The sequence below is a fragment of the Sciurus vulgaris genome, assembly GCF_902686455.1.
Source record: "Sciurus vulgaris genome assembly, chromosome: 2".
Taxonomy (NCBI): Eukaryota; Metazoa; Chordata; class Mammalia; order Rodentia; family Sciuridae; genus Sciurus; species Sciurus vulgaris.
The window spans coordinates 6,937,487-6,960,590 of record NC_136462.1 but is presented as its reverse complement, the minus strand read 5'-3'; the positions used below and the strand labels follow the sequence as shown (position 1 = coordinate 6,960,590).

The following is a 23,104-nucleotide window of genomic DNA, read 5'->3' as shown; positions in this document are numbered from 1 at the left end:
GTATTGGAGATTGAACTCAGGGGAACCACTGAGCCACATCCCCAGTCCTATTTTGTATTTTATTTAGAGACAGGGTCTCACTGAGTTGCTTAGCACCTCACTGTTGCTAAGGCTGGCTTTAAACTTGTGATTCTCCTGCCTCAGCCTCCTGAACTGCTGGGATTATAGGTGTGTGCCACCAAACCCAACTGACATCTTTTATTATTATTATGCCCATTTCCACCCTCCATCCTCTTCATACACCCTTCCTAAACTACATACTCTTAACCAAGTTTGAACATTTAACTTATTATGTCCCATTATCTCATTTATGGAACACCTAAAAACTTAAATTGAGCAACAAATATACTTCTTACGGCAACCCTGAAATAAATATTGAGTTCTATTCTTTTGAGAAAAGTAGATGAATGATTATTGATAATATTAATATTGTTATTAATGATAAATTACATAATAAGCTTTAGATTATGGTTTCTAACCTATCTTATTGCACTTGTGTCAAAATCTTTGAAATACAGAATTGAAGACATGGGACAATGAATTAATGGAAGTTTAACTCATTTGGAAATGACACCAATCTCAAGACATCAAAGGAGTTTTGGTTAATAGTCCTCATCTTTGTCCTGCTTCTGTCCTGGTCAGGTGGCCAAAAGACACATTTTTTTTTTTTTTTTTTTTTTTTGTCATCACATCTCTTCGGCCATTAGTGAGCTCTGATTTCTTAGAGACTCTAGAAAGTTTTTCACACTGTTATGCAGTTTCCAATATTCTCCTTTCTCCTACAGTCATCGATATTCATTTTCCCAATAGCTCTGTAGAAAACTGGAGCAGGACTTGGTGGTGCCTGCGTATAACCCTGGAAGCTCAGGAGGCTGAGGCAGAAGGATAGCAAGTTCAAAGCCAGTCTCAGCAAAAGCAAGGCACTTAGCAACTCAGTGGGACCCTGTCTCTAAATATAATACAAAACAGGGCTGGGGATGTAGAAAACTGGAGCAGGACTTGGTGGTGCCTGCGTATAACCCTGGAAGCTCAGGAGGCTGAGGCAGAAGGATAGCAAATTCAAAGCCAGTCTCAGCAAAAGCAAGGCACTTAGCAACTCAGTGGGACCCTGTCTCTAAATATAATACAAAACAGGGCTGGGGATGTGGTTCTGCGGTGAAATGCCCCTGAGTTCAATACCTGATAAACAAACAAACAAATAAATAAATAATAAATAAGTAAATAAGAAAATTGGAGCTTTTGAAACTCAAATAAGAAATGGTCAAACAATCACATTGAGCCCCCTCTGCCATGATGCTTTCAATCCTGTTTTGCTGAAAGAATTAAAAGCAAGTAATCACTCCAAAGCCTTGAGCTGTAGAAAGACCAGCCTGGGCCTCTGTCCAGGCAGGTGGAACGAAAAAAGTGGGCAAATGCTGGTGTAAGAGCAATGCCAGTTAGTTTATTTTTTTATTTTATTTTATTTTTTTGTGGTGCTGGGGATTGAACTCAGGCCTTAGTGCTTGCGAGGCGAGCACTCTATCAACTGAGCTATCTCCCCAGCCCGCCAGTTAGTTTAAATGACAATAATCATTGTCTTATTGCCAAACCAAGGGATCCAGTTCAGAGGACTAGCTCACTGGCCCAATGAATGCTGCCCAGACAGAGAACAGAATAAAAGTGGTGAAATTATCCCCATCTTTAGAGTCTTATGGTTGATGTTACAGTTTAACTTGTCTTTTAAAGTTGGTTTTTACTTTCAGCAGCAAGTACAAACAGGCCAAAGCCAAAAATGCAGTATCTTTTGCATGCCTAATGATGGATTCTCCCCAACCTTCCTGACCATTTTACCTCCTCTGGTTTTCTCCACTTGACTGTGAACATACACAGATCTGATAGCAGAAGCTGGGCTGCCTAATGGGCACTTCCAGCTTCTCTTGCTCTTTGGGGATATCTATGGATAAGCATCAACTACTACAGAGCAGGGAAAGTAAAATTAAGAAGCATTAAACCACATAAAAATCCTCCAACTGTTTTCATTTATGAAATATTTATGCAGAGTTTATCAGCTATGAAGCCAGAAATGACTTAACTCAGCAGATTTGATTTACCAAACTGTGTGGGTGCAGCACTCCAAGGGGAATTACTCAGGTTTTCAAACTCAGATTCAGGGGGGCTGGGGATTCGCTCAGTGGTAGAGTGGTTGTAGAGCATGCATGAGACTCTGGGTTCAATCCCCAGAAAAGTAAAACCCAGGTTAAAGGAGATGATCTAGTTCTTTACATTAATATTACCCAAACACAAGTCCAATACCATTCAGAAGTAAAATTAAGATCTGTAAAATCACCTTTTAATTAGAATGCATTAGTGTGTCCCTAGGATGTTTCCAATAATAGGATACTGGCTTGTTTTAAGAAGTGAGATCTAATATTAACGTGTTACAGTTCAGAATAACCCTGGGCCTCAACTGGATAAACACTATTCCAACAGACAAGAGTAAATGGTGACCACCTTGAACTCATGCACAAGGGTGTTACACAGGCCAAAAGAGTTCACAAAGACAAGCTTTCCCAACTTTTCAATTTTTTTTTTTTTTTAATTTTGCTAAAAATAAACAATCTGTTGGATGTGGTGGCTCATGCCAGTAATCCCAGCCTGGGGAGCCTGAGGTTTGAGAATTCCAAGTTCAAAGCCAGCTTCAGTAATTTAACGAGGCTCTAAGCAATTTAAGGAGACACTATCTCAAAATAAAAAAAATGGGCTGCTTGTTGCTCAGTGGTCAAGCGTCCCTCGGTTCAAGCCCCTGAAGCCCCTCTCCCCAAAATATTGGATAATCTTTATTGCTTTAAGCCAACTGTCAGGCTGGCCAAAGTATTAATTAGAGCAAAAACACTTCGCAGCAATATACCTCGTTTAGGAATGTTTAACTTTCGGCTAATCCGCGCCAAAAAGCAAAACAAAACAAAAACAAAAACAAAACTAGGCTCTGGTGGTCATTTTTTCTGGTGAAATTATAACAGAGCATAACGCTGAAAAAAAATTTGGAATTTTCAACGAGATAAACGCAAAACCAGGCGGGCAGGAGGAGCGCTGAAGTGAGAAACAGCTGAAGACAGTGGCAAGGGAAACTACGACTGGCTGGACAGCTAAGAAAAGCCGAGCTTCACGACGAGAGCCGTCAGGACGCTGCAGTTCTAAGGTCCTCGGGGGGACAGGCACCCAACGGCTCCGTCTCAGGTTTCCGCGGGTCACAAAAGAATAACGGACAGTCTGCCAACGGTGGACCCCAGCCCCGCGCGCCGCTTCCGCCAGCCCGCGGCTCCCCGCCCCGCCCATCTGCGCCCGCCCGGGACCCCACGGCGCCCAGGGCCAGGGCGCCCGCCGCGAGATGCGGAACGCGCGAGGGGCATCGTCCTCCCTGCCTTTGTCCGCTCGGCGCTCCACTCACCCGCCATTGCTCGCCCAAAGCCGGGGGCACAGAGCAATCGCCCGACACCAAAAACGAAGCACAGGCGTTTCCAGTCAAAGCAGACTTTATTGGGGCGACGGGGCCACACAGCGTGCGACGGCCATTCCCGCACAGTACCCGGGACGCCCCCGGCCTGAAGTCGCACTGGCAGTCTACCCCCTCCCTTCTCCCGTCTCCAGCGCCCGTGCGCCGCGCGGACCGCTCACCGGCTCCCGAGGCGGCAGCTGCAGCGGCGTCGCCCGGCTTCTGAGTGCGGCCCGCCTCGGCCCCAGGCGGCGGTTTTGTCGCTGTTGCATCGCGGAGGGCGGGCGCCGCGCGACGTTGAGCGGCCGGAGGCGCGGCGGCCACGGCGCCGCGTTGACGTCACGCGCCTCGGGCCAGCCAGCGCGCGTGGGGGCCGCCCCGCCCCCTGTCCCAGCAGCCCCAATCCGGGAGGAGCCCGGGGGCGGGGCGGGGCAGCGGTGCGAGCGGGGCCGCCCGATTGGCAGAGGAGGAGGAGCGAGAGCGCTAGTGAGCGAGTGGGAGCGAGGCGGGGCGGGCCGGGCCAGCGCGGAAGTCTCGCGAGGCCGAGCCCGAGCGGAGTGTGGCGGCGGCGGCGGCGGCGGCGAGATCTGGGCTCGGGTTGAGGAGTTGGTATTTGTGTGGAAGGAGGCGGAGGCGCAGGAGGAAGGGGGAAGCGGAGCGCCGGCCCGGAGGGCGGGAGGAGGCGCGGCCAGGGCGGGCGGCCGAGGCGCAGCGAGGCGGGGAGCGGGACGAGCAGCGGCCGAGGGAGCGCGGGGCGCACCGAGCGAGGGAGGCGGGGAAGCCCCGCCGCCGCGGCCGCCGCGCCCGCCCCTTCCCCCGCCGCCCGCCCCCTCTCCCCCCGCCCGCTCGCCCGCCGCCTTCCTCCCTCTGCCTTCCTTCCCCACGGCCGGCCGCCTCCTCGCCCGCCCGCCCGCAGCCCAGGAGCCGAGGCCGCCGCGGCGGCGGCGGCGCCCTCAGCCATGGCCTCGGGCGACACCCTCTACATCGCCACGGACGGCTCGGAGATGCCGGCCGAGATCGTGGAGCTGCACGAGATCGAGGTGGAGACCATCCCGGTGGAGACGATCGAGACCACGGTGGTGGGCGAGGAGGAGGAGGACGACGACGACGAGGAGGACGGCGGCGGCGGCGACCACGGCGGCGGGGGCGGCCACGGGCACGCCGGCCACCACCACCACCACCACCACCACCACCACCCGCCCATGATTGCGCTGCAGCCGCTGGTGACCGACGACCCGACCCAGGTGCACCACCACCAGGAGGTGATCCTGGTGCAGACGCGCGAGGAGGTGGTGGGCGGCGACGACTCGGACGGGCTGCGCGCCGAGGACGGCTTCGAGGACCAGATCCTCATCCCGGTGCCCGCGCCGGCCGGCGGCGACGACGACTACATCGAGCAGACGCTGGTCACCGTGGCGGCGGCCGGCAAGAGCGGCGGCGGCGGCTCGTCGTCGTCGGGCGGCGGCCGCGTCAAGAAGGGCGGCGGCAAGAAGAGCGGCAAGAAGAGTTACCTGGGCGGCGGGGCCGGCGCGGCGGGCGGCGGCGGCGCCGACCCGGGCAACAAGAAGTGGGAGCAGAAGCAGGTGCAGATCAAGACCCTGGAGGGCGAGTTCTCGGTCACCATGTGGTCCTCAGGTGAGCGCCGGCCGCGCGCCGCGGCCCGGGATGTTTTTGTTTTGAAGGGAAGCCATGTTTTATGTGTGTGATGGGCGCCGCCATCTTCTCCGCCCGGGCAAGTATGGCGGCCCCAAAAGATGGCGGCGGCGGGGGCGGCGGGCCGCGAAGATGGCGGCGCGGGGGAGGGGCGGCGCCGCCCGGCTAGGCCGCAATGGCGTAGTTTGCGCGGCCGCCGGCGCGGCGGGCGGGCAGGCGACGGGGGAGGGGCCGGCGCGCCGCCTGCCGTGCCAACGGACGCGCGCCGGCCGGTGGTGGGCACCGTTCGGCGCTCGGCTGCGGCCGGGCGGGCCGCGGCGGGCGTTGGCGGGTCGCGCCGCGGGCCTCGCGGGCCGGGCCGGGCAGGGCAGCCGCTGCCGTTCCGGCGCCGTCCTCTGGGGGGCGCGGCGCCCCGCCCCGGCTTCCCTCCCGCGGCCTTCCGGGAGGGGGCGGCGCGCGGCACCCGGCCGGCTCCCTTCCGCCGGGCGCCCCGGACCCTGCCCCGCGGTCACGCCGCCCGGGCCGGCGGCGCTGCGGGGCGGGACTTGGTGCCGCACGTAGGGCCCGCGTGTGCCGGCTCGGGCGTCGGTGCGAGCCTGTCACCGCGCCGCCGGCGCGCTCCTCGCCGGGAGCCGGCGGGCGCTGGCGGAAGGGCCTGCGGGTCTCGCAGATTGCGGCCCTCCGCGCTGCGGAACGCGCTTCGCGGTTTGTTGTTTTTGAGTAGTGTTTGCTCTCTGCGAAGAGATTGGGTCGGTTTGCTCCGCTGTGGATATTTGCCTCCGAACTAAGTCGGACAGATGTTTTAAGCCTTTGTGGATTTACTTTATAGAACGTCCTTATTTTTCCCCATGGAACGAATTCCACCAAGCGAGTGGTTACTATTGTAAAGAAGGCCAGAAAATGCCTCTATGCCGAAAGAATCTTAACGTGTAATGTAAAACCCGTGAATTTCAGTTTAGAACCGTGAAAAGGTTGTCATCCACTCCGGTTTATGCTACCTAGCTGACTGCTGGGATACTAGCTTCACTAGGAATCCCACTGCAGCCCGCCAGTCTGGCAGCTGCGGTGGTTAAGTTTCATACCGAGTTTGAGGTAGAATCCCTTCCCTCGTTATTTAAAGCTGTATCTTCAATTCTCCAAATTGGGTGGAACCTCAAAATAGCCGGTACCTTTGAGTATTAAAAGATAGTTCAAATTCACAGGCGTGAATGAATAGAAGGTAGAAGGTCCTGTCTGTATCTAGATAACTAAACTAGTTGGATTTGTGATTCAGACAGGACTGAGCAAAGGAATCCAAGGTGCTTCCTATGACTACTAGAGAGTGCTAACAGGCACTGTTGTTCTGGAATGAGTCTCAGCTGTTTGAGTTTAATAGGAGCTGTGTGTTCAGGCAAAACAAGAGTATGCTAGGGTTTAATAGTGACTAAAAGATACCTTCTGCGTATTTTTTGGTTGCTCACAGTGGTTGTGCGCTGATCATGTTGGAGCTAAATGCCATGATTTCTCATTAATCGGAGTGGAATAATGGAGGGAGGTTTGTGTTATTGGCAAATTGACTGGATTCAGTATGCCATTTGAATTTAGATATTTAGGTAAAGGTATGTTAACCACGTAAATTTACTTTTTTCATAGTACAGTCATGTTGGTTTTACAGTAAATTAGAAAACAGGTGTATGCTAAGTCTCTGCACATAATCTTACCAAATTGTTAACTCACTATTCCAGACCCAGAAGACTTGATAGTGTGTGATATTGCTTAAGTGTATGGATCAAAGCAGCCAGTTGGGAAAGAAAGTCTGAGGAGCCTAATGTGGGTTAATATTCAATCAGGTCAGCTTTTAAAGTCATCACTTTGCCTGTGCAAATGGCTGTTTATGAGGATTCACAATTTGGGGTTATCTTAATGATCATTACTTGAAAGTATTAGTTGCTGAATGTGTTACAGAGTACTCTGCATAAAGTTAGTTGTGCACATCTAATGGCAGCAACGTAGGATGGCCTGTTTCCTCAGACATGCTTTGTGGTAAACTGTCCCCCTTTCTTGTCCTTGTGGTTTGGAACCAAAGAGAAGCTTAACTTGTTTGTGTTCAACTATGCATATCCCAAGTTCAAGTTCTGAAAATAATTTCACCTTCAGAACTGAAATAGGACTATACAACAATAAGTGAAAAGTCAAATCAAAGTAGATTTAGCTGTGTGTGTGTGTTGAAGTGTTCACTAACAGTTTTCCAGTATGCAAATTCTATTGTAGGTATGAGAGTCCTCTTGTAACTAATTACAGTGCAGTTCACTAATCCCATAGATTGGAGTGAACTATGCAACCATTTTTATGTAGGCTCCAAGCTTAGCTATCTGAAGTTCTTACAAAAAATATGTACACATGGGGTGTTCTCTGGGTACTGGTTACTTGTTTGTACTTCTTGGTTTACAAAAACCCCAACATTTAGTAGGAATCAGTATGTTTGTGGAAACCAAATATTTGGGTTTTGTAGGTCTGTACTTGTATGCCATCTTTCTTGAACTTCCCAGAGTTAGGGTTCTGTGTGGTGGGCATCCTTTAAATGGAATAGCAGCAGGGGGATCTGTAGAGGAGTTTTAGATCTGAAAGGAGAATCCTTGGAGGTCTGCATCAACAGATTGTGCACCAGTCACTTCTATCTTAATTCCAGAACATTTCATCACCTCAAAGAGAAACTTGTGAGTAGTTACTCCCAGCCCCTGGCAACCATGGATCTACTCTTCTGTGTATGGATTTGCCTGTTTCAGATATTTGATGCAGACAGAATTGGACAATGTGTGGCCTTCTGTGCCTGAGTTAGCACTATGCTGTCAAGGTTCATCCATGTGGTAGCATGTACATTTTTTTTTTTTTTTTTGACTGAATAATACTGTTGTGCAGATAATTTGGCAGGACCTGCTTATTTTTGCAGAAGAGAAAATTAAGGCCTCCTTAATCTGATTGTTTTAATATTTAATCACAGTTCAGTTGTTTTGAATATTCCTAATCAGTTACTTTCAGGCCAATGTTTACTTTGGTCTTCTTCTTTGCCTATGATTAATGACAGATTTAGGGCACAGTGTTATGTATTTTTTCTCTGGATATTCAGCACTATTATTTAGGAGTGACTTTGTATTTTATAGAGCTAATTATAAACTAAAGTACTTAACCATTGGGTTGAGTAGGGAAACTTGAAATAAAAGCTGAGTATTTAAAACAGTTAGTTTGAGAGAAACCTATTGGGCTTTACAATCTTGAGTTCTCATGTGGCCAGAAATTGTGACCCTTTGTGGGGAGCGCTGGGGTTGGAATCCAAGGCCTCGGGCACAGTGTGCAAGCATTCTGCCGTTGAGCTATACCCCTGCACTGTGACCTCCTTGAAACTGTTGATACTCTATCCCCAGTTAGACTGAACATAGGAGTGCTTTGTGCTGGAGTGAGCAGAAAACCACTGATACTAAAATCAGTAAGTTGAAAGAAGTCAAAATGTACTAAATTTTTCTGTTTTGTACATTTAGAAAATTCAGGTCTTGCCAGAAATTGTAAGTCACGACCATTTGCCAGACTTTTTTTTTTTTTTTTTTAAATCTCATTTATCATGCTATTTATCACTAAGTAGAGATGCCATAATTATAAATTTCCGTGGGGCAATGTCAGAAAGCCTTCCAAAGTAATCATGTCAACTGCATGACCTACATAGGGCAGCCTCAGTCTTAGATCCTGAGTCCTGATCTGGTAGCTTGGGAGCCTCAGCTTACTGAGAAAGCCTCTTGTGCCTTAGACTTGCCACTGGGTTATTAACCTTCCTTTTCCCCTCCCGCTGCCAATGGCCAGCTCAACTAGTGGGAAAAGAAAATCATCTTAGGAAAAAGTCAGGGCTCTTGTCCTTACCTATAACTAGCACTTAGGCTTTCAGAAGAGAGTAAATTAAAACACAAAACATCTATACTAGGTGGTTATTTATAAAAGATATTCTTTGATTTCTTTGTTTTTTGAAGTCTGCTTAGCAGATTCAGTCTTTTTTAAAGCTGAGAAACTTTGGGCTCATAACAGGTTCTGAGCAAAACAAGTATTAAAATGAATGGTGTTTTTGTTTTTTGGGGAGTAGGTACCAGGTATTCAACTCGGGCACTTGACTGCTGAGCCACAGCCTTATTATTTTGTATTTTATTTAGAGACAGGATCTCGTTGATTTGCTTATTGCCTTGCTTTTGCTGAGGCTGGCTTTGAACTTGAGACCCTCCTGACTCAGCCTCCTGAGCCACTGGGATCACAGGTGTGCGTCACCGCTGTAATGAATGTTTCTTAACAACTGCATTCTCCTTATCTGCCCAGGTGACCCTTTTTGGGGAATTGCAATGGGAAGAATAAGCAAAAGAGGAAATTTCATAATTTCAAAACTGAGTGTTTATCAGTAAGTTGTTTTGTTTATTGTTTTTTGGATTGTTTTTGTTTTGGGGGTTTTTTTTGTACCAGGGGTTGAACCCATGGCACTAAACCACTCAGCCATCTTCCCAGCCTTTGTTTGTTTGTTTGTTTCCTTTATAAATTTTGAGACAGGGCCTTGCTAAGTTGCTGAGACTGGCTTTGAACTTGTGGTCCTCCTGCCTGAGCCTCTGGGATTACAGGCATGCACCACCATGCCTGGCCAGTGAGTTGTAATCTATTGTTTTATCAGAAAATCATTCAAACCTTGTATTCTTAAAATTTGGCATGACTTGGATATTGAAAATGACATTAATTTCATACTGTTAGAATATTAGGAAGTGGTAGGGAGATTGGAAGTTAGTTCACTGTGGTATAGGTTTATGTCTTATGTGTTGGGCTTTTCATTACCAATGTAATTTCCTAGTTCTAAGTATGTTGTGTTAGTAAAGGCCAGTTGTTTGACTTTGTGATTAATTTTTTTCTTCATATAATTAAAAAATTTTTGGGAGGGTGCTAGGGTTGAACCTAGAGTCCCATCATAGGTTAGTGCTTCACCCTGAACTTCATGGCCAGTCCTGTGATGAATTTCAGCAACAGAGCCCAGAGTGTCAGGGAAATCACACCAAATTGTATTTCCTTTCTAGAGGGCACCAGGCAAAAGATATGACCTTGGCAAGTCTTTTCTTCTGACCTTGGAATGTTTGTAGAATGAGTTGTTGAAATAGGGGCATCGTTAAAGTCATTTTCCATCTCGTTTCCTTTTCCATACTGGAGATGAACTTCGGCCTCTCCATACACACAGCGCACTTTACCGTGGGGCTCTGCCCTCACCACCATTTTTAGTCTCTCTCTTTTTTTTAAAGTGGTATTTTAAAATTCTTTAAAAATTTTTTAATACCTTTATTTTATATATTTATTTTGATATGGTGCTGAGGATTGAACCTCCCACATGCCAGATGCCTGGCACTTGCAGTTCTCCTTTCTGTCTCCCCAGTAGCTGGGGTTACAGGGGCACAGCACCGCACCCTTCCAATTTTCAGTCCCTAATAAATTCTCCTTTGTAAATTGCTGTGTGACAGTAGGAAGCAGTCTACTAAATTTCTTTGCTGGGAATGGAACTCAGGGTCTTTCATAGACTAGCCATAGCTACACCCCCAGCCCTCAAATAAAATTCCTAATAACCATCTGATTGTTTCACACAGTGGTTTTTGATGGAGTTAAACATTAAAATGATGTATGGTTAAAACAGTGTAATGGTTAGTCAAGCCCAGTGGTACACACCTGTAATCCCAGCAGGAGGCTGAGGCAGGAGGATTGCAAGTTCAAGGCCAACGTGAGCAGCCTAGTGAGACGCTTTCTCAAAATAAAACAGGATGGGGATGTGACCTGGTGATTAAGCCGTCCCTGGGTTCAATCCCTGGTACCAAGAGGGGGTGGGTGGAGGTGTATCTCTGTAGTAGAGCACCCCTGGGTTCAATCCCAGGGGGGTTTTTTGCACACGCCCACCAAAAAGAGTGTATTTATGTGCATGCGCATGTGTGTAATGGTTATTTCTTGGGTAAGTTTAATTCCCCTCAAATAGAGGAATTGGGGAGTCGACAAGAGGCTATGCAGGAACCTGTTCTGTTGGAGTCTAGCCTTTCTCCACCAGGAGAACATCAAATCTTGACTTGAGTTCTTGGTGAACAATTAGCGGAGGGAAGTGGTGCTGTAAGGCAAAATCACGGTGTAGAGACGAAAACACCTTTTATTCCTCTGTGCAAAATGCCGTTGCTGTTCACACAGGTGGGAAAGAAGCAGTAAGGATGGGGAGAAAGGAGGGTTCTGTTAGAAAAAGGGTTTAGACTCATCCCAGGTCTGCCTCTAATGTGCTGCTTAGATGTGGTACCCACCTGGCTTTCCTTCCCTTCCTTTCTGCCCTTTCTTTTGTAGTACTGGGGGTTGAATCCCCTCATTACCACAAAGTCATACCCCAGCCCTTTTTGAGACACTTTTGAGACAGGGTTTTGATAAGTGATTGCCGGCCTGGAATTTGCGATCTTCCGGCCTTTGGCCTCCCAGAGTGTCTGGGATTATTGGTATGTACCACTGCACCTGGCATTATTGGACATTTCTGAGACTAATATTCTTATGCCCAAACCATAGGACTTGATACTTCACAAGATTTTTTTTGGATTGAGAAATGTGGCACTTGCTAGCATACGACAGATACTTAAAAAATGACGATTCTTTTTCAAGGTCTTTAAGTGGGATATAGCCTGTGTCTGATTTGCCTCTTGCTTCTCAGTGATTCCGAAATCACACTGAACACCCTCCCACATTAGTGAAGGACTGGTTGGTGGCAGTGATGAGTAGATGATGTCTCCTACCAAAAGCGTCCTAGGAAACCAGAGCAGAGTAAACGGCCTGAGATGGATGGTCTGGAGAAACAATTTAGCCAACATATACCTAAATAGGTAAATATGCAAACTGGTGAAAATAGAGAATCAAGATCACAGAAAAAAAGGAACCATTAAGCTAATGAGCTTCCTGGCAATCAGGATAAAAGGGGAAATTACACTGCCTGTACTGACACCAAGATGTGAAAAACTTAACAAAATTGAGCTTTCTTTCGGTAGGACTGGGAATTGAACCCAGAGCCTCAAACATGCTAGCTCACCAAGTGCTCTGCCTCTGAACTACATACCCCCAGCTACTCAGGAGGCTGGGCAGGAGCACATAACCCCATTTTTTTTCCCCCTTCCTTTTTGAGAAGGACCTCCCCAAGTTGTTCAGGCTGGCCTCCAACTTGCAGTCCTCCTGCCTCAGCCTCCTGAGTAGCTGGGATTACAAACTGAGCCACTGCAACTGAAAATCGAGCTTTTCATAATAGTGAATTTTAAACTGTACTACTTTGGGACTGGGGGTATACCTCAGTGGTAGGCCACTTAAGTTCAATCCCTAGCACTGACAAAAACAAAAACAGTAAAAACTCTGCTTTATATTAAGGGGACCCCTGAGTGGTAGGGATGAACAGTGTTAGTGTAAATAAATTTGGTGTTTTTCTTTTTCAGTTAACATAGTGTGAAATTTAACAGTGCTGTCAGATGTCAGCTCTTAAAAAAAATAAATAAATAAAACCTGCAGTGTAACCTAATTGAAGAATTCATAATTTTCTATATTCTTTTCATTCTTGCTCTAGTTTTGTTTGTTTTTAAGATCATTAAGTCTGGTGGGGAATACCTTGTTTTTTCAAACTGCTGAAGTCCCAGTTTTGGATGTAAAGCCTTGGATTTATGTGATTAACAGCATGGCAGGCTGGATAATAGCTCCAAAGATATCCGGTTCCTAATTCCCGGGACCTGTGTGTGTCATCTTATTTGCAAGGTGTGTTTAAACTCAGGGCCTTGAAATGGGGAGAGCAGCCTGGATTTTTCTGAGGTCCTAAGTGTAATGGCACAGTGTCCCTGTTAACCACAAGAGAGACTGACTGCGGAAGAGGAGGTGAGGAGGGGCAGTGACAGGAGGATGGAGTGGTGGCGATGGAAGGAAGGGTGGTGAGCCCAGGGGTGTGATGACCTTGAGAAGCTTCTCTAGCAGGGACTCCTGGAGCAGCCACTGAAGCTTATCATGATTCTGACTCCTGATCTCTAGAATGCTCATTTTAAGCCACGCGTTGGAGCTGGTTTGTTATAGAGACGACAGGAAACCAGTGTGTATGCTAGCACAGCCTGGGCAAGTTCAGTCTACAGGTAGCTAGCAGGCCTGCCACCTGTGGGACTGTGGTCATCATTACCCAGCGGCTGAAAACCTACTGTCCCCCAGAACTAGGAGCAGGGAGTAGAACAAAGATTTGTCTGCACTCCACTCAGCTTTGCAGACACCGGGGTTGTCATCAGCCTTGTCCCATAGACGGACAAAAGTGGGAAGGAAGGCGGGAACTAAAGGCATCTGGAAGAAGACTCTTAGGGTGGGTGTTGGAGGGGACTGGAAGATGAGAGGAGGGCAAGAAGAGAAAGTTGTGGTTATAAAGTACCTTGTGTCAGGCACTGAGAAAATCTGCTTCGCGTGCACACTAGGCAAGCTACATTACACCTCCAGCCCAGAAACTCCGTTGTTTTTTTTTTGTTGTTGTTGTTGTTGTTGTTGTTGTTGTTTTAATGACTTTTGCACTTGTAAAGTGCTCTAGTCCCTTAATTATATCTTACTGAATGTGGCTTTTGTACATGCTTTGCCTTGAACTAGATTGGGAGTGTTATTGCTTTGGTAACATAGGAGATGGAATAATTGGGAGACAGTTGGGCCAGGGACATTCGTATACCCTTTTTTTTTTAACCTTTTCCACAGTACCACATGCAGAACCAGTGTTTTCCATATGAATGAATTGTCCTGTTCCATCTATAGATGGTTTTATTTCTTCTGGTTGTTCTAGGTCATTTGGTTCTTGTTGGAATGTTAGCACTGAAGTCATCTGACACTTTTGACTTGAAGTTCCCAACAGGGTGACACCACCACTGCACCTCTTTTGAGGTTTGTGGGGGGCAGGGTTGCTATTTGTTTATCACATATTTTAGCTGGTGCATTATAGTTGTATATAATGGCGGGATTTGTACCTGCATATAGTATAATTTGCCCAGTAACTTTCCCCGGTTCCCTTTTCCCTTCCCTTCTCCCTCCTTTGATCTCTTTCCTACTGATCTCCCTTGGATTTTCATGAGACCCCTCCCCCTTCTGTTCTTTTCCTCTGTGACTTCCATACATGAGAGAAAGCATAACCTTGACCTTCTGAGTTCTGTTTATTCCATCCATTTTCCTACAAGTGACACAATTCCATTTTTCTTTATGGTTGAATAAAACTTCATTGTGTATAGTACCATTTCTTTATTCATTTGTCAGTGGACAGATCAGCAAACCTAGGTTGATACCATAGTTTGCTGTGAGTTGTACTGCTATAAACATGAGTATGTATATCTCACTATCTTTGATGACTTTAATTCTTCAGGGTAAATACCGGGAGTGTCTTAGATGGGTCATGTGGTGGTTCCATGCCTAGTCTTTTGAGGAACCTCCATACTGATTTCCATAATGGTTGTACTAATTTGCAATATCACCATCAGTGTAAAAGTGTCCCCCATCTTCTTGCACCCCTTTGAATTTATAATTTACATTCTCCTTGTTTGCTGAATAGGAATTCTGAAATTTGACCTTAATTTGCGTTGCCCAGTTGTGTTTTCATTAATTACACTCATACTTAAGTTGCCCTGGTTCTACAAACCCATTGCATTGAAACTTCCAATGCGAGTTGGCCCTGCCTGGAGCTGGTTGAAGTCTTTTGCTTCCTGAGCATGTTGTACCCATGTTTATATTCATTATTGCCCCATTGTGACTTAGTAGAATCAGTAGTTTGACATTCAGAGTGAATCAGCCAACACTCTCCATACAAATCTTTTTCAGTAGTAATTATGAAATGAAAAGAATGTGATAATAGCCAGTGCTGAAAGTGAAAATCTTTACTGAATTTATATACATGTTATATGAATAAACTTTTTTTTTTTTTTTTGCCAGGGATCCAACCTAGGACCTTGAGCATGCTAGGCAAGTAACTGCTCTACCACTGGGCTACACCCTAGCCCTTAATTTTTCACATAAAATAGTACAAAAAGAAAATGAAAGATACTTTTCTCTAAGATTTTTTTTAAGATAAACATGTTCTGTAATTAATAAAAATATTAGTTTTTCTAATATTAAAGCATCAAATATTTAGTAAAAAAAACTTCTTTTAAATTTTTTGCAGTGCTGGGAATTGAACCCAGGGCCTCGTGCTTGCAAAGCAAGCATTCAGCATTCTACCAACTGAGCTATATCCCCAGCCCAGTTAAAAACCTCTTGATTTTCTTTTGCAAAAATTGGTTTGAGTGACCAAAGACAGCAAACATTGACATTATTTGATATACTTCTTTAATGTGCATACAGTTCTTGGTGGAAATTGTTCAGAACCCCCGCCCCCCCCCCAAAAAAAAAAAAAAACATCGCCACAACAGAAGCTAGCATCTTTTTTTTTTTCGTACCAGCAGTTGAAACCAGGGATGCTTAACTACTGAGCCACATCCCCAAGCTTTTTTTTTTTACTATTAGAGAGAGGGTCTCACTAAATTACTGAGGCTGACTTTGAATTGGGACTTCTCTTGTCTTAGCCTCCCTAGAGCCACTGGGATTACAAGGGTGCACCACTGTGCTTGGCACATCTTGTCACTTCTGTCCATCTTCTTTGCAATTTGATTTTTTTTCTCCTTGTGTAAACATTAATTTTCTTAGATTTTGTTGCTTTGTAGTTAATGGCCTCTTCTGTGCACTGGTCTTCAAGGAGTTTTCCAAAATAACTCCTGTTGTAGAATTCACTTTTAAGGAATAAGTCATAAATGTGACAACATTATGGAACTTAAATTTATGTTAGCATAACCAAAGCGCTCTCATCCTGCATGGAAGAAGCTAAGCCGGGCCAGGCCTGGTTAGTATTGGGATGGGAGACCACCTGGAAATATTGATGCCCTAGGCAGACTTCCTTCTGGGACTCAGTGGCTATGGCTCAGTGGGGCTCATGTGCTTGCCTAGCATGTGTGAGGCACTGGGTTCGGTTCTCAGCACCACGTGTAAATAAATTTTAAAAAATAAAGATCCATCGACAATTTTAAACAATATATTAAAAATGTGAACATAACTAAATGCAGTAACTACATTAATTTCAAACTTACATCAACAGAAAACTTTTGTAGGCAAGAATACTGTCTTATCAGCATTATTTAGAAGATTAGTTGTGTGGTGATGATCAAAAGCAAACCACGAACCCAGGTATCGTATAATTCCAGTGACACAGAAGGCTGAGATAAGAGGATCACAGTTCAAAGCCATCCTCAATAACTGGTGAGGCCCTGTCTCAAAATAAAAACGGCTGGAAATGTGGCTCAGTGGTTAAGCACCTCTGGATTCAATCCCCAGTAAAGCCCCCCACTGCCCTCACCCCGCCCCATAAAAAGCAAACCATGTGGTTCTTCTTGGTGTGCCTAGAAAAACTCCAGTTGGCATGTCCCCAAGTGAATTTTCAGTTGTCGCCCTTTCTCTGGGCATATCCTTCAGTGTTTGCAAAGTCTTCCTCATTTTTTTCAGTGTTGGAGTTGCCTGGGTTTTGGTTCTGAGCCCTCTGTCTATATTCTCTCTCCATCGGATGTGCTGTATTTCTGGGGCTTTAAACACATTCTAATATGCCAGTGGTTCCTGTATCATTCTCTCCAGCCTGGATTTAGCCCCCATCCCAAATTTGCAGACCCAGTGCCTCCTGTAGGGCCGTTCATGGAAAGTTGCACAGGTACTGGGAACCAGAGAGGCACTCAAGATCATCTCTTCCCCACTGTCCTCCATCTCAGCAAATGATACAACCATTCTCCAAGAGACTCAAGCAAGAAACTTTATTACCTAGCTATGTTCAGTGCTCCAAAGTAAGACTTTAACCTGTTCTAAAGGCCTGCTCAACACTTGTGAAATCCCAGTGTTCAGTAACTTCTCTGTCGGAAATTGTTCCTGGTTTCAAATAGAAAAACTACCACTACAGCTTAATCCCATTTTCTCTAAAGTAAAATTAAATCAAGTATCAGCAAACTTTTTCCGTAAAGAGCCAGATAGTAATATTTAACATTTTGTGGGTTATATGTTCTTGGTTGCAGCTAATCAAATCTGTGCACCTATATCAGGAAAGCAGCCAAAGACAACGTATAAACAAAAGAGCAGGGGTGTTCTAGGCAGGGCTGGGGATATAGCCCAGAGGTAGAGTGCTTACTTGCCTGCGTGCATGAGACTCTGGGTTCTATCATTAACACTGCCAAAAGCAAGGTAGAGAGCAAATTTGTGCATCCAACTCAGACAGCAGCATTATTCACAATGCCTAGCAGGCAGAAACAGCCTGCCTGTACCTCAGCAGATGAATGGGTAGACAAAACATGGTAAGTTCACTCGGTAATTTTGTCTAGTCATGAAAAAGAATGAGGTTTTGATATTCACTACAACAGGCCGGACCTTGAAAACCTGTGCTGAGTGAAATAAACTGGATAGGGGCTGGGCATGCGCACCTGTAATTCCTGCAAGTCTGGAGACTGAGGCAGTGTCATCAAAAATTTGAGGCTAGCTGGGCAATTTAGTGAGATCATGTCTTAAAATAAATCCAAAGGGCTGGGGCTGTGACTCAGTGGTAGGGCACTCCTGGGTTCAGTTCTCAGGTACCACAAAGGAAGGAAGGAAGGAAGTAAAGAATCTAGGTAGGAAGACAGCGTACGATTCTGCTTCTCCGAGGTGTCTAGAATGAGCAGATGCATACAGAGTAGACTGGAGGCTGGGGGACAGGCTGGAAGGAGAGTGTGCCTGCTTAATAGGTACGGTTTTGTTGGATAAAGAAGGTTTGGGCATAGATACTGGTGTGGGAATGCAGCATTGTGAGTGTGCATAATGCCCCCAATTTGTGTGCTTTAAAATAGTTAGAATGATAAATATTGCGTTCGAGTATCTTTGTCCACACTTACTTTCTTTTGCCTTCCTCTCTTGTACTGAGGATCAAACCCAGGGATGCTGTACTACTGAGCTACATTCCCAGATTTTTTTTGTGGGGGGGGGGGGGTTGCTAAATGAGTGAGATTCTCAAAGCTAAGTCGCTGGGGGCTGGCCTCAAATTTGCAATCCTCCTCTCTCAGCTTCCCCTTCTAAGTCCCTGGGATTAGAGGTATGTACCAGGGCACCTGGCCCACACTTTATTTTGTAAAAGAATAGAAAAGTATGGGACATGAAGTGGGGGTGGCTGGCTGGCTGAAGTTGGCCCGTTGACTGTACTTTTCAGCCTCTGCTTCAGGCGTTTCATTCAGTTCTTGTGTTCTGATTCTTTTTATTTTATTGTTTTATTTGCTGCGTTGCAGTTCAGGGGATTGAACCCTGATTTTTCTTACACCAGGGAACTAAACTGCTCTCCCACTGAGCCAGCCTTTGTGTCTTTTTTTTTTTTTTTTTTTTTTTTTGGGATGCTGGGAATTGAACCCAGGGGTGCTTTACCTCTGGGCTGCACCTCTAGCCCTTTTTACTTTTTGAGACAGGGCCTCACTGTTGCTGAGGCTGCCCTAGAATCTGTGATGCTCCTGCCTCAGCCTTCCGAGTTGCCAGGATTACAGGTGTGCTGCAGGCTTTTGTCCTAAATCTTGTTTATCTTTGTGACTGTCCTGTGGGTTTTTTGTGTGTATATATATATATTTTTTTTCAATGTTTTTAGTTGTGGATGGACGCAATACCCACCTATATTTTATTTATGTATTTATTTATTTATTTATTTATTTATTTTATGTGGTGCTGAGGATGAAACCCCAGCCCCTGGGTTTTTTATTTTCTTGAGTGTTATGAACTGAGCCTCAGGAAGTGTTTCTTTGTTTGACTTCCCTTGCCAGAAGGTAAACTCCATGAGGGCAGAGACTTTGTCTTGTTTCTGACTGCTGTTCCCAGGGCCTAGAATCTCACACAGTAAGCACCAAGAAAGCCTTCAGTTAATGTGTTGAACTGATAGCAGTATTAATCAAGCCTGGGATTCCTTTGTGCCATGAGTTTCACCTTCTTTCTATCTTAGCACACTTGAGTGCCCTCTGAAGTGCACTAGATGTGTCCCTCTCCTCCCCCCATTTCATGATTTGAAATCCTAACCCTTGATGTGGTGGAGTAGGAGGTGGGACCTTGGGGAGGTGTTTTGGTCTGGGGGCAGAGTTGTACAGAATGGGATTAGTGCCCTTATAAAAAGAACTACAGAGAATTTGCGAGCCTTCTCTCTGCTTGGAGATGATGTGGTGTGAAGAAGAGTGTCATCTGCAGGCCAGGGAGTGGGTACTCTGAAGAGTGAAGCCATGTTGGCATCCTGGTCTTGGATTATAGCCTCTAGGTTGTGAGAAGTAAATGTCATAGAAGCCACTCAGTCAGTGGTGGTTTTGGTTTTGTTTTGTTTTTGGTACCAAGGGTTGAAACCAGGGGTGCTTTACCACTGAGCCACATCTCCAGCCCTTTTTGTTTTTTGAGACAGGGTTTCACCAAGTTGCTGAGGCTGACTTTGAACTCATGATCCTCCTGGGTTGTTGGGATTACAGGCATGTGCCACCATGCCTAGGTTGTGGTGTTTTTGTTTTTTTGTGGCAGCTAGAATGGGCTAAAACACCTTTCTCAGTAGCTTGTTCAGGCTGTCTGGGACTCAAATTTTTTTGGTGGTGGTGGTACTGGGTAAGGATTGAACCCAGGGGTGCTTAGTGCTCTAACACCGAACTACATCCCCAGTCCTCCTTTTTTAAATTTTTGAGACAGGATCTCACTTACTTGTTGTAAACTGACCTCCAACATGCCGTCCTCCTACTTCAGCCTCTTGAGTCACTAGGGTTACAGGTGTGTGCCATCACACCAGGTCTTTGCTGTAATTCTTGTAGCAGAAATACAAAATATCAATAAAGTAGATTCCCTATCCATGATGTGTTTCTGTGCTACTTGAAAGTATGGATGTTCCTAATTTAGAGACATTAGGGTGAAAGGTATCAGTAGGAGTGGGCAGGCTTGAGAATGAGAATGAAATGATTGAATCTGGTTACGGTCTGTGCTTTGTAACTGGTGATCACCAACCGTATTTCCTGTTCCCTGACACTCACCACCATCACTGCCAGGGATTGAGCCCAGGGCCTTGGGCCCGTGCTAGCTAGGCAAGCTGCGTTTCCCACGGAGCTGCACCCCTAGCCCTTTTTATTTTGACAGTGTTCACCTAATTTGTCCAGGTTGGCTTCAAACTTCGCCATCTTCATTCTTTAGCCTCCTGTCAGCAACTGGGATTACAGGTGTGTGCCACTGTACCCTGCTTCCTGTTCTCAGCCCCCTAAGACCCCCAGGTACTGGGTGTTTAATCCAAAGCACTCCACAACTGAGCTGTGTGCCCTCTGCAAGGGTTAAATGACCCCCACCCCCAAGTTTCATAATTTGAAATCCTAACCTTGATGTGGTGGGTTAGGAGGTGGGACCTTGGGGAGGTGATTTGACCTGGGGGCAGAGCCCTAGGGAATAGGATTAGTGTCCTCATAAAAGACTCCAGAGAGCTGGCAAGTCCTTCCTGTCCTTTTAATACTTTCAGCTGTTCTTTCCTTAGGCCTCTCCATCCATCCATGGATGGATACTCTTCATCTGTAAGTGCATGTTAACCTTGGGGGGTATTATCCCTAGTGTTCTTTCTAGTTCCTCATAGGAGGTAGCATGGTCTTGGCGTTAGACCTTTATGGGGTAGATGATCCTGAACTTGTTGCTCACCCTGCCTGTGCCTCAGGTCTCTCTTCTGTAAAATGGAGTTTGTCAACTTTTGTTCACCCGCTTCATAGGGGGATACATGAGTGATTAAAATAGTCCTACATAAACATTCAAAAAAATATAACCCCCTATTCTGCAACTTAATGTTTAAAATTTTTGTGTTCTGTACTCTTTGTTGCTGGGGAGTGATTGAAGTTGATAGTAGCTGCTTGAATCAAATGAACCTTGTTCTGTCTTTGTTTTCCTTTTATTTGTTGCCTCTGCACTAACCTTGGTGAGCTGATGCAGTTTTGGTAGTGACATCAGTCTTAGGGTTTATGTTTGTTTTCTTGTTTTGAGGGTCTTGTGTTTTATTACTGGTGGAATGGTAGTATGAGCTAAGCATTTACACTCTTGGAAGATCTTATGTTCCTGTTCTTTGTGAAACACGGTTTTATGGAAAAGCAGAACATTTCAGCATTGAAAATTATGGAGCGCACTTTCTGCTTTAAGCTTGAAAGTAGTAGAAAACTGTACCAGGGATGTAGCTTAGTGATAGAGTGCTTGCCTAACACGCATGGAGCCCTGGGTTCAATCCCTAGTACTGGAAGAGGAATTTTTAAAAAAAGTAATAGAAGACTGTGTTTGGCCTCTGGACAGTTCCACTCTAATTTAAGAGGCAGGGCCAACAACAACAACAAAAATCAAAGCAGAATGGCTTGTAATCTGTGTTATCAGGAAAGTAATCTAGGATTTGGAAAAAGTAGCAACGTAAGACTGGAATGATAGAAATCAGTAAGCCTTAGAGATTTAGGCGAGGTGCTGTTGAAGGGAGACTGGATTTTGAGAAGGAAAATGAGAAGGGTGGGGGGCTTGGGTTTATTGAATGCCTCCCCCAGGTACTTGCACATTAACTGGTGAGAAAAACAGGCGGTGGAATGTAGAGGGCATATGCAAGGGAGAGGTAGGAAACGGGTCTGGATATGTTAAAACGGAACCAGCCAGCGCAGGACCGAGACACCAAGTAGAAGGGCTTGCCTCAAAGGCAAGAGTAAGATCAGTTATGGGGTTGACATTGCTTTTTAGCCTGACGGATTTGAAATGATACAAATAGAATTGTCCTCCATTCTGTGAAGACATACTTATTGAGGACCAGACTCAATAAGGCTCTGGGGGCACTTGGGATCAAAATGGACAAAATTCCCTGTCCTCTAGCAACTTACAGTCTAGTGGGAGAGACTGGGGAAAATAACACAGCTGTAATTGTGCTTGCGCTCCAGAAATTGTGTAATACCCATGAGGTTGGGACGTTGGAGGAAGGATGAGGAAGTTGGAAGGGTAGACCAGAGGTTTGCTTTGCTAACAGGTGAGAGCTTAGAAATGAGATTTTATTTGGCATCACCATGTTGGTAGTCAGCAGTGGATAAAAGCAGATCTCTGAGAAGTGGGTTCACGTACACAAGTACAGTAATGAAAGCATCTTAGTTCTTCAGTTTAAATGGAGCACTAATGTACGTCCTTTGGATTTGACATTGAGGATTTTGGTGATCTTCAAGGAGCAACAGGATTTCAAAAGATTGAGGACCAGGAATGAGTTGTAAAGAAATTGAGGTGATAGCTATAATCTAAGAAGGTGTTAGTGAAAGCAGTTTTGATACTTTTTAAGTACTTTTAAAAATGTATTTACTCAGTTAAGATAATCAATTTCATGATGTGTTTCAGATGAAAAAAAAGATATTGACCATGAGACGGTGGTTGAAGAACAGATCATTGGAGAGAACTCGCCTCCTGATTATTCAGAGTATATGACAGGAAAGAAACTCCCTCCTGGAGGAATCCCTGGCATTGACCTCTCAGATCCAAAACAGCTGGCAGAATTTGCTAGGTAAGTTAGAGAACTTTTCTTCCTTTTCATTATAGAAAGTGCTTTCTTGCCAGCTGTGGTTTTCTGTGCCCAAGTCACCAGTGGTGATTTATATTCTTTCTCTAGGGAAACTTCTGAAAACAAAAGCAGTTTTATTTTTAGTAGTAATTGTGCAATTAATATGAGTGCCAGCACCTTAGATCCTTACAGGCAGCATGATGAGGAAAATGCTCTTTAATTCTATAACTGGCCTTGCTTGGGCATAGACACAGTTGCACATAGTTTGTGCTGAGAGGGCTATCCTGACTCAAGTCTCCTGACCTCTTTGTACACATTTTAAGTTTGGGTGTGTTGCACAAGACTCACTGCAGAAGACCTGGGTCTAT

General features: G+C 45.7%; 1 protein-coding gene across 2 annotated transcripts in view; it reads left to right on the top strand.

The window, feature by feature from the left end:
• Window positions 1–3,484: 3,484 nt before the first annotated feature.
• Window positions 3,485–23,104, top strand: part of YY1 (YY1 transcription factor) — a 31,091-nt gene continuing 11,471 nt past the window's right edge. The window contains exons 1-2 of one of the 2 annotated variants that reach the window (XM_079129518.1): window positions 3,485–5,107; window positions 22,577–22,739. In XM_079129518.1, the coding sequence (XP_078985644.1) occupies window positions 4,432–5,107; window positions 22,577–22,739 (839 nt within the window). In that variant the 5' untranslated portion in view covers window positions 3,485–4,431. Of the gene's footprint in view, window positions 5,831–22,576; window positions 22,740–23,104 lie in introns of both variants that reach the window. The other variant, XM_079129519.1, reaches the window with a different exon arrangement.